At 37.9% G+C, this 12,072-nt stretch overlaps 1 protein-coding gene across 1 annotated transcript; it reads left to right on the top strand.

Annotated features, from left to right (window-relative positions):
- Nucleotides 1-3,285: 3,285 nt before the first annotated feature.
- On the top strand, nucleotides 3,286-7,083 carry LOC102481096 (olfactory receptor 5A1). The gene is made up of 2 exons (XM_006147425.1): nucleotides 3,286-3,540; nucleotides 6,115-7,083. Exons 1-2 carry the CDS (start codon nucleotides 3,286-3,288, stop codon nucleotides 7,081-7,083), a joined length of 1,224 nt encoding a protein of 407 aa, XP_006147487.1.
- The last annotated feature ends 4,989 nt before the right edge of the window (nucleotides 7,084-12,072 follow it).

The following is a 12,072-nucleotide window of genomic DNA, read 5'->3' as shown; positions in this document are numbered from 1 at the left end:
AAAATGTTTCAGCTGACATTTATAGATGGGTCCACAATGTCATGATGCCAAATAAACTAATCAAAGTACCTGACATTCTCATGACCCAATCCTTACACCCCTACCATGTAAATACACCACATCTTCTCAGTAGGGCTGGCTGAAGCACCTCTGGCTCCAAACCCCTAGACATTCTTTCTTTTAATAAACTTTCCTTTCCACTTGAAAAAGAAATTTTTTTCCCCTGGCATGAATACAGAGCATATTATCAAGTCATAGATATTAGCAGGTGCATTATCATTAGCAGGTCATTTTTCACTGATGGTTCTGTTAAATATTTTGTAACCCTATCCCCTCCCTCCCTAGCTCTGCTACCTACCCCCTTTCTATACTGTTTCTAGTACTTGCAGTTGCCTTTCCTGTTATTATACCTTCCAGTCTTTCCATATGAGTACAGGCATTTGTTATACATTAAATGGGGATATACAATGGTCTTATGTTTACTTATTTCTTTGTACTGTAAGCTTTTGACATTAAAAAAAGAAAAACAAATGCAAAAAACTCCATTGTCAAAGCCAATGTCAAGGACATTTTCTCAGTGTTTTCTCCTAAGAGTTTTATGGTTTCAGGTCTTATGTTTAGGTCTTTTATTTATTTAATTTTTGTGTGTAGTATAAGTGTCCAAATTCATTTATTTGCATGTGGAAATCCAGTTTCCCTATACCATTTATTAAAGAGATTATTTTTTCTCTGTTCTACCTTCTTGGTGCTCCTGTCAAAAATTAGATGGTATATCATCTATATCTATGTCTATATATATATGTATATGAATTTATTTCTGGGTTCTATTCCTTTCCACTGGTCTATGTGTCTGTTTTTGTGCCTGTACCATCCATGCTATTTTGACTGGGTTCTATTCCTTTCCACTGGTCTATGTGTCTTTGTGCCTGTACCATCCATGCTATTTTGATTACTATAGCTTTGTATTATGGTTTAGAGCTTTGTAATCTTTTTTTTTTTCTTTTTTAAGAGAGAGATTTTTTTGCTATAGGGTGTGTGTGCTTGCCAGAGATACAGAGAGAGACAGAGAAATCATCCCCAGGAGGGGTGGCCTTGCTGCAATCCCTTCTCCTCCATTCTCCTGTCAGGATTTGGGACATGCATGCCTGGAGTGAACTTTAAGCCACAGGTCTGGCCTGGAGTGAATTTTAAACCACCAGGTTTGGGACTTGAACTGCAGTTGACGATGTGGGAGTCCAGCGGCATACCTGTTCCATCATGTGCTGGTCCTGAGTTTTGTAGTCTTTACCTAATTTAATCCTATGAAGCACTACTCCATACATTAGTTACTACCATTAGTCCCATTTTATACCTGGAAATATGGGGCTTGAAAATGTAAATTTGCTTAAAGTCTCACAACCAACTAGTGGCAGAGGTAGAATTCAACCCAAATGATCTAAAACCAATGCCTCTAGGGGTAACTATGATAATTCATGGCTCTGTAATGAATTAGTATTTTTGTAATTCTTATGCCTTTATTTCCTCACTTACACATAGGAAATAAAGCCATGTCTGCTGTACAGGATTGCTGTGATTATTGTTTTTATTTGTAAGCAGGGAAGTGTAAACACATGCAATTTCCTGTTACCAAGCTATATTGCCTGCTACGTGTATCTCCATGGACACAGTTTCTAGCATGCCTAGCCTCGGGTTCTGGACCTGGAAATCGAGAGTTTTTGTTTTTTTTTTGAGAGGTTTTTTCACTATAGGGCGTGTGTGCTCACCAGACAGACAGAGAGAGACAGAGAGACAGAAAGCGAGAAATCACCCCCAGGGGGGATGGTCACGCCACAATCCCTTCTCCTCCATTCTCCTTTCGGGATCTTGGGCATGCACGCACACGCGCCCGGCGTGAGTTTTAAGCCACCGGGTCCGGGATGCGAACCGCGGTCGACTACATGGGAGTCCAGAGACATAGCCATTACGCTAACTGCTGGTTCCTGAAATCAAGAGTTTTGAACTAGAAATTTCTATCCTTTCCAGCTCAATGACTTCCACATCAGTAAATGAACAAAGCTGAGATTTGATTGGACCACAGGAAGTAGAAAATAGATCCAGTAGGGACATAACAACGTGGGGTTGAAAATCAGCAGGGAACAAAATCTTAATGGCAACCATGACACCAGGGAGCGAGTAGAGCAAGTACCTGGAGAGTTTTTCCCTCTGCTTGGTGTTTTTCCATTGAATTCCGCCAGCACTAATAAATTTGAGAGGATCCCAGTTATGGTCATCACTTTTGTGACAGCAGTTACATGGCCTAGGTGCTCATCTTAGAGTTGGCAGACCTAGAACATCCTTTTAGAAAAAAGGAATTCCCACGTTTTGCAGGAAGTCTTGAGTTCCTGGAGGATCTGGGTCAAGTTTAGAAGGCAAGAGTTGAAGAGATCAGTGGATAGTGTGTTCTTTCAATATCCTTGTAATTCTTCCAGTAGGATCCATGAGGAACAAGGTCTGTGGTCCTCAGTCTCCCATTGTTCAATTCTTCTCTCCTGTACTTCCCCACCACATACTTTGAGCTCTTTCTTGTGTTTCTCTTCCTCTGAACCCAAATTTGCTACTCTTTAGCGAAAAGAATAATCCAAACACAACATTTTAGATCTCACTCTGGAGTAAGGGATAGATGTTAAAATTTTAAGAATGTGCTTTTAAACTCTGTTACCTTCTGTTTTTTCACCTATAAAATGGGGATAATATGATCATCTAGAGTCTAACATGACAACAGCTCTAAAGCCTGAGAGACAGTAAAAGTCAATCATTGAGAGCTGAATCAAAAATAATAATTGACAGGCACCAGATGGTGAAGCAGTAAAATGAAATGCTCTGGGAGGTTGTCTCCTATGGGAAGGTACTGGACTCACAGGTACTAGGTTCACATCTGGACAGTTTTGGAGTATTCTGGGGACGCATATGCTCAGGATTTGGGGCTGGCTGAATCTGCGGGTAAACTGAAGAGTCAAGATGCACTCTCTCTCTGTCTCTTTCTCTTGCTCTCGCACTCATCTGCCTGTCTCACTTATGGAAAAATAAATAATAAAACTAAATAATTTACATATTTCAAGGGGAATTCTAAGGTTGAAATATACTTCTCTATGTTTTCTAGTTTTGTCTATTGCAAGATGGCTTTTTTCTTAATTTTTGCCCTTCAGGATCATTCTTTTGAAGTAATAAAAATTAATTTGATTCTATTTAAATACACAGCTTCTATTCATAACTTCTGAGTATCAAGATGAATTGAGTCTTAATGATATGACGGAATACTCAGGTAACTTTCCACTAGACCATTTTGAAATGCTTCAAGTAGCTCTTTATTGTCATCTTTGGAAACCCTGGGGGTCTGGAAACACCAGCCTGGGCAGCACAGACATCAGAGATGCCACTCTGAGCACAGGTAGTGTTGATCTCAATGTCCTTTCTTGTCCTCCCTTGCTCTTTATTCAGTACTATTCCTGGCTTCCTTTATCTGATTTGTATTCTGGACAACTTCTCAAACTAACCGAGTCCGTATCAGATCAGAATTGCAAAGGGTTTTGATTAGCTAGAGTCATCTAGTTATATACCCAACCAAAAGGCAGGGTCTTCAAAAATGTGTATTATGAAAAAAAAAAAACAAACCACTATGCCTGCATTTTTTAAAAATTGCACTAAACTTTCTTCCTTCTATTTTTTTTCCACAAACTTTTAAAGTCCTATCATATTTACATCAGTCACTTTTTCTTCTCTGAATTGTCTGGAAGATGGCAAATACATGCAAAAAATTAAAGAGAGGGAGTGCATTCAGAATTTTTTTTCTTTTTCTCTACCTTGCCAAATTTTAACAAAATGAGAACTTAAGGATATATTTTACATGAAAAAGAAAAACAATGTACACTCCTCACTCTTTTCTGGAATAGACAAGTACATATAATACATTTAATTATAACTTCATCTGTCACCAGGATGTAAGTAAAAAGTCTGAGTTTTCATGTAGTTAACAGTTTGACTTACAGTCATTGAATTGACCAACTATACTAGTTTTTCATAAATATTATCTGTGAATGTTTATATTTTCAAAATATTTTCATTCTGGGGACCAGCAGGTGGCATGGTGGTTAAGGTGCTGGACATTCCCACTTGGCCAACCATGGTTCGAGCCCCAGACCTTGTGGGATGGTGGTTAAGGTGCTGGACATTCCCACTTGGCCAACCATGGTTTGAGCCCCAGACCTTGTGGGTTCCTTTCTCACATTCCCTTTCTCTCTTTCTCTGTGTCTCTCTCTCTCTCTGACCAAATAAAGAAAAATAAATAAATCAATAAACGAATAAATAAATAAAATTAAATAAAAAATTCTTTAAAAAATATTTTCATTCTTGGACTATGTATCTGAGACTTTATATTGACAAGACTCTATTTTAAGAGTAAATGTAAAGATATCAACTTCATAAAATTATAACCGAAATTAAACCAAAATAAGATATTCTTACTTTCATATCCAAGGCTGGGCTTAAGACCTACTTATTAATATTTTAAATATATATACACATATATATGTGTGTGTGTGTGTGTATTATATATGTGTGTGTGTGTATATATATATATATCTATATATATATATATATATAGAGAGAGAGAGAGAGAGAGGGAGAGAGAGTGAGAATTACATACTTAGTAATAAGATGATTAGCATTATGTAGCGAAATATCTCCACTGGCCCATAGACTATATACAGTGATGTTGTTAGTTCAGGGAGATTTGCCAGCAGTGGAACACAAAAGGTGGCCTTAGGAATTTACAATCCAGTGGAGTGGGAGATAGAATAACAGAAGATTGAAATAGATATAATAATCTATTACCAATATTCTGAGTCTAAGCATATAATTTTGGATATAATGCCATCAAGTACTCCCTGATACTTCATGTTAATTCTGTCTTTATTCCCTTTTACAGACAAAAAAGAGCTCGCCAGACAGACAGAGAGAGACATAGAGACAGAAAGCGAGAAATCACCCCCCAGGGGGGATGGTCACGCCGCAATCCCTTCTCCTCCATTCTCCTCTCGGGATCCTGGGCACGCACGCACACGCGCCCGGCGTGAGTTCTAAGCCACCGGGTCCGGGACACGAACCGCGGTCGACTACGTGGGAGTCCAGCGACATAGCCATTACGCTAACTGCTGGTTCCCTGTCTTTATTCCCTTTTACAGACAAAAAAGATGATGGGAATAATGCTAAGATTTGAACGCTTCTGGTTTTTAGCCCTTCATTCAGTCCCAACCACAACCCTCCAAGATGGTAACTATTACTAACTCCACTGATGGATGAGGAAACTGAGGCAGAGAAATCGATAATTTGCTTAAGTTTCTCTAGTTAGTGAGTATATATTAGAAAAGTCCCTCTGTCTCTCTCTTGCTTATCTACTCTATTTTTTCTCTTTCTTCACACAAAATATTAAGGATTTATGTATTTTAATAATTTTGATAAGAAAATTGAGAAAATTCAATAAAGTATAAAGAAGATAAATTATACTAATCATTATTTGATATTTGGTGTTATAAATGATTCACATTATATGGTGCATGTGTGTGTGAAAACAGAGTCTCAGATACCATGTCTCTGGCTGACACACAAAGAGATTTTAAAGAGCACCTACTCCAGCATCCTCATTTTACATGTGGATCCAGCATTATTCAAGTTCTCTGCAATCAGAGCTTGCCTCAGTGGAATAGCCCTCTTTCCCCAGATAGACTGATGACAGCAGTGTTTTAATTTGTTCTATTTTTAAAGTTTCATATACTTGAAAATGTAGAACAGAAAAGCATGAAATTAATACATTTTAGGTGATATAATCCTAATGAGGCCTATTTATTGTGCTTTGTCTCTAGAGACAGACTAATATTTACCCAACAGAATTTTTAGTTAAGTTTAGAGATTATACACAGAGGTACAAATTACTTCAATGTTTATGATTTGAGGTTGTCTATTAAGCCAGTCATATGACTGATAGAAAATAGTTTTTTGTTTGTTTGTTTGCTTGTTTGCTTTTTAGTGAAGAGGAGGAATAAAACTATTTCCTTTTATCACTTTTTATTTTCCTCACAGAAGGCACCAAGCAGATCTACAGAAGGGGATAGAAACCATACATCTGTGTCTGTGTTTGTTCTCATGGGACTGTCAGATGACAAAGAACTGCAGCTCCTCCTCTTTCCAGTCTTCCTGGGGATTTACCTTATGACCCTGATCTGGAACTTGGGTCTTATCATTCTCATCAGGATTGATTCCCACCTGCACACACCCATGTACTTTTTTCTCAGTTTCCTGTCATTTATAGACATTTGCTATTCTTCTTCCATCAGCCCAAGGATGCTTTCAGACTTCTTAAAAGATGAAAATACAATTTCCTTCATTGCCTGTGCCACTCAGCATTTCGTTGCATCCTGGATGGCTCTGACTGAGTGCTGCCTCTTGGCCGCCATGGCCTATGACAGATACATCGCCATTGGTAGCCCTCTGCAGTACTCAATGATCATGGCTCCTGGCCTCTGTTGGAAGATGGTGGCTGCAGCCTATGGGAGTGGTTTCCTTAGTAGCTTAATTCAAACAGTATCTAGCTTTCATCTTGACTACTGTGGGCCAAATATTATTCATCATTTTTTCTGTGACATAGCTCAGATTATTGCCTTATCTTGCTCCAATCCTTTCATTGGCCAAATGATTCTTTTTCTGGAAGCTATCATTGTTGGATTTGGTTCTTTGCTTTTTATTCTCTTATCTTATGGTTTCATTGCATCTTCCATTCTGAAAATATCTTTACTCAAGCATAGTGCCAAGGCTTTCAGCACCTGTGCCTCCCACCTGGCAGCTGTGACACTCTTCTATGGCACAGCCCTCTCTGTGTACATGCATCCCAGTACTAGCCACTCCATGAAGCAGAACAAAGTGCTGTCAGTGTTCTATGTAATCTTTATTCCCATGTTAAACCCTCTGATCTACAGTTTGAGGAACAAGGAGATCAAAGAGGCCCTCAAGAGGGTGATAAAGAGGGCAACGTATTTACTTCAGCAAGAATAACATTTAAGCAGGTACTATTTTCCCTATAAGAAAGATGGAAATAGTCATACATAAGTGACATTTTGTTGCTCACAGAATTGTTCGGTAGACAAAAGAAGTGAAAAACATGACTTCCTTAATTGCTGGTATCAATGTGTTTAGCTGATACCAACCAAGTGATCTGTCTGAGGCAGTACCACTGACAGTGAATACAGTTTAAAAAGTGAGTTTCTAAAAAGCTTCTGCACATGGGACCAGCAGATGGCATAATGGTTACATTATTGGACTCCCATATAGTCGACCGCAGTTCAAGTTCTGTACCTGGTGGCTTAAAATTCAAATGGGCACATGTGCCTATGTGCCCAAGACCCTGAGAGGAGAATGGAGGAGGAGGGATTGCAGCATGGCCATCTCCTTGGAGAGTGATTTCTCGCTTTCTGTCTTGGTCTTTCCAGTGAGCATATGCACCCTACAGCAAAATCTCTAAAAAAATAAATAAATAAATAAAAGAAAAAAAAGAGCTTCTCCACAGAAAAAGACACAATAGAGTGAAGAGACAACTCTCACAGTGGGAGAATATATTTGTAAACTACACATTAGATAAGGGATGGAAAACAGAATATACAGGATACACAAGCAGCTTAAATAAATGATTAATTTAATTAAAATATGAACCAAGGAACTGAACAGACAACTCTCCAAGGAAGACATCAACATCATCATCATCATAAGTAAAATAAAACTTTTTAGACAAAAGAATGATCAAAAAGCACATGAAAAAATCCTCAGCATCTCTTATTATAAGAGAAATGCAAATCAAAACACAATGAGATATCACTTAACCATAGTCAGAATGACTAAAATAAAAAAATAAAGAATGGTAAGTTCTGGCAAGGTTGTGGTGTAAAGGGAACCCTGTCATACTTGGTCGGAATGCAAATTGGAACGACTACTGTGGTGGTTGTATGGTATAGAGGTTCCTTAAAATACACAAGTAGAACTACCATATGGCCCTATAATTTCACTCCTGAGTAGATACCCAAAGGAAAGAAAAATGCAAAGTCAAAGAAACACCTGCACATCTATGTTTATTGTGGCATTATTTCAATTGCTAAGACATGCAATCAACCCAAATGTCCAAGAACATGTGAAAGAATTGAAAAATTGTGGCACTTATACACTATGGAATACTATTCAGCCATAAAAAACAATGAGACCCTGACATTTTATACAAAATGGATGAATATGGAAGATTTAATGTAAATGAAGTAAGCCAGACTATGAAAAACAGGCATTGTATATACCCCTCCTTAATATATACCGAATGTCTGCACTCTATGGCAGAAACTGAAAGATTGGAGGGCATAATGGCAGGAAGGGCAACTATGAATGCTAGAGGCAGTATAGGAGAGGATGGGTAGTGTAGGGGTAGGAGAACGGAGACCAGGGAATAAAAGAATTTAACAAACACAGGAGAGGATGGGTAGTGTAGGGGTAGGAGAATGGAGACCAGGGAATAAAAGAAAAGAAGAATTTAACAAACACAAAAATGAAAAGGTATCTGTTGATTATAATGTATGTGGTAATATCTTTGACTTGACTGATATGCACTGTTTTCATGTTGGGAAAATTTTTTGTGCACTGTAAAGGTGTACAGTGATTAAACATAAATTTTTAAAAAGTAATAGAAAAAGAAAAAAATGAAGTTTCTGTGATTAGAACATAGGTAGATTTACTCCTAAAATTTTATGTTTTTGAGAACAGAGATACTTTTAGGTTTTATATGTAGAGAAATTACAAGAACCTGGAATACTACATAGCATGCCTTTTTCCGCACCAATTTTATTTCTTTTCTATATATATATATATACACACACATAATATTTAAATATTTTTTTGGAGAGGTTTTTGCTATAGGGCGTGTGCGCTTGCCAGAAAGACAGAGAGAGACAGAGAGACAGAAAGCAAGAAATCACCCCCTGGGGAGATGGCCAGGGCCCAATCCCTTCTTCTCTCAGGATCTTGGGCATGCATATGCACACGTGCCTGGTGTGAGTTTAAGCCACCAGGTCCGGGAATCGAACTGCGGTTGACTACATGGGAGTCCAGTGACATAGTCATTATGCTAACTGCTGGTCCCTCTTTTATATATTTTTAATTGGTAAAAAGTTATTTTTTTAAGAATTATTTTATTTAACTTTATTTATTTATTTTAATTTTACCAGAGAGGGACAGAGCAAATGAGAGTGAGAGAATGATAAAGCAAGTTGCCAGGTCTGGGACTCAAACCACGGTCTGTCATTTGGGAATCCAACACTCTTAACTACCACGCCACCTGCCAGACTCTAATTATATTCTTATAAAATAAATTAAATATATAAAAAGAAGAATAATTAATAAAAGAACATGGAGAAAGAAGGAGCAAAAGGGAGACACTGAAATCCCAGAGATAAAAGATAGAAACTGCTACCCATGTGTGTTGACACAATTCTGCCACTCAACCATCCAAAACCAATAGGCAGGCCCAAGCCAAGCTGCTTGGCTTGAGCTTATCAGCAGGGACCCAATGAGCCTGTTATGGTAGCAGAGGGGCTCTCCATCCTTCAAGAATCAATATCTGGTTCTTGCAATCCCAGAGAAAAAAGGAGTAACTGGGAGACCCTGCCATCTTATGCTTGTCAACTTAACCTCTACTATGTTGGCAGCAGTTAGATTTAGATATACAAGAACCAAACATCAGAAAACAGGAGTCTCTGGAAGAATTCTTTCCCCTAACTCTCTTAACCACAAATAGAGAGAAACTCTCCTCTGAAAAGTTAAACCTCAAAGTCCAACTGTGGATTTCACACTCCCATCCACAGTAGAGGAGGAAATTGTCACAGAGCTTACACATATCATAGAGAAGTGCAGGAGCACACAGGTACAGAAACAGACTGCAAAGAAGTAGGAGGAAGTGAGTATACCACCAAACAACTAAAAATCAAAGCGAAGCCCCAAGGAATATGAAAAAATCAGGAAATACCTCCCCCAAAGGATTATAACACCTCACCAACGATGGATAAATCACAAGAGATTACAGAAATGTCAGAGAAAATTAAAATATTTATTGTAACAATACTCAATGAGAACCCAAAAGACCAACAGAGAAGCAATTGCAGGAGATGAGACAATCCTTCTATGACTTAAAGAAGGAACTCCATAAAGAGACATTCTAAAAAAGAATCAAACAGAATTTCTGGAGGTAAAGAATACAATGAAGAAAATAAATACTTCCCTCAAAAGTATTAACAGCAGATTAGAACACACAGACGAAAGAATCTCTGACCCTGAAGACAAAACCTCTGATTTAGTCCAAGCAACCAAAAAGAATAGAAGACTAACCATTAAAAATGAAGGCAATATATGGGAAATCCTTAGATACTATTAAACAGCTGAATATCCACATAATAGATGTTCTAAAAGGTGAAGAGACAGGTAAAAGCATAGAAAACATTTTTCATAATATATTAGCTGAAAACTTTCCAAATTTAGAGAGGCATGTGGAAATCCAAATCCAGGAGACACAAAGGACACCAACCAGGTATAACATGAGAAGATTCTCTCCAAGGCATATCATAGCCAATTTGTCAAAAATCAAAGAAAAACAAAATTCTAAAAATGCCAAGTACTTTATAAAGGTTACCTCATTACACTAACATATTAGTCCTATTGTATAAATGGAAATATAGAGCCTGAAGAGGTGAATTTGCTTAAGGTCTTACAACTAACCAGTGGAAGAGGTAGAATTTAACCCAAATGATCTGAAACCAATGCCTCCCTGGGTTAACAATGATAAGTCAAGGCTCTGTAATGAATTTTTATTCTTGTATGATGTCTTCATTTTCTCACACACAGGAAAAATGATCTGAAACCAATGCCTCCCTGGGTTAACAATGATAAGTCAAGGCTCTGTAATGAATTTTTATTCATTTTCTCATACACAGGAAATAAAACCTATTTCAGTAATTGTGTACCTAACTAGTGCATTCTGTAGAATGGTTCTGTTAAATAATTTACTTCATCACTGTTAATTTTGCTATAGTAATCTATTGACAGTGTGTATTTTTTCCTGCTGTTGCCTCCTGCTTATTTTTGTCTCAGTTAAGCAGCCAAGATAGCAACTGTCTATAATTCTTGCTCTGCAAAAGTACAATAAATGTTAAATATGGGGAAAAAAAAGAAATAAAGCCATGTTTGCCTTATAGGAGTGCTGTGATTGCTGATTTTGTTTGTAAGCAGGGAAGTGTAAACATATGTAAATTATTGCTGCCAAATTATATTGGCAGCTCCCTGTGTCATCATGGACAAAGTTCCTAGCATGCCTAGCCTCAGGTTCTTGACCAGGAAATTGAGAGTTTTGAGTTAGGAGATTTATATCCTTTCCAGCTCAATGAATTCTCTATCAGTAAGTGAACAAAGCTGGGATTTGATTAAACCATAGGAGAGTAGGAAATGGATCCAATAGAGACAGCAATGTGGAACATAAAATCAGCAGGGGAGAAATCTTGAAGGCAACCTAGATACCAGGGAGCAGGTACCCGGAGAGTTTTCCCCCTCTACTTGACATTTTTCCATTTATTTCTGCCATCTCTGATGGATTAAGAAAATCCTCATTGTGGTCATTGCTCTTGTTGTGACAGAAATTACATGACCTCAGGACTCATCTTAGACTCACAATAGGACCGACCTAGAAAGTCCTTGAAAAAAGAAATAAGCAATTTCAACATTTGGCAAGAATTCTATATTCTGGATCTGGGTCAAGGTTGGAGGGCAAAAGTTAAAGAGAGCAGTGGATGGTGTGCCTTTTCAGTATTCTTGTGATTCTTCCAGTAGCATCCAAGAGGAACAAGGTGTGTGGTCCTCAGTCTCCCATTGGTAACTCTCCTCTCCTGCACATCCACACCTGCACTTTTGGTTCTTCCGTGAGTTCCATTCCTCTGAACCCAAACTTTCTACTTTTTAGCAAAAAAA

Source organism: Tupaia chinensis, unplaced genomic scaffold, assembly GCF_000334495.1.
Source record: "Tupaia chinensis unplaced genomic scaffold, TupChi_1.0 Scaffold000213_1, whole genome shotgun sequence".
Taxonomy (NCBI): Eukaryota; Metazoa; Chordata; class Mammalia; order Scandentia; family Tupaiidae; genus Tupaia; species Tupaia belangeri.
Note: the sequence above shows the minus strand (reverse complement) of the source record. Positions and strands in the feature narration are given on the sequence as shown.

Excerpts from the sequence above, each read along its gene's own strand:
- LOC102481096 (XM_006147425.1), top strand. The coding sequence starts at position 3,286 with ATGACGGAATACTCAGGTAACTTTCCACTAGACCATTTTGAAATGCTT. Across the intron at positions 3,541-6,114 it reads TTCTCAAACTAACCGAGTCC|AAGGCACCAAGCAGATCTAC; the intron begins GTATCAGATCAG and ends TTTTCCTCACAG.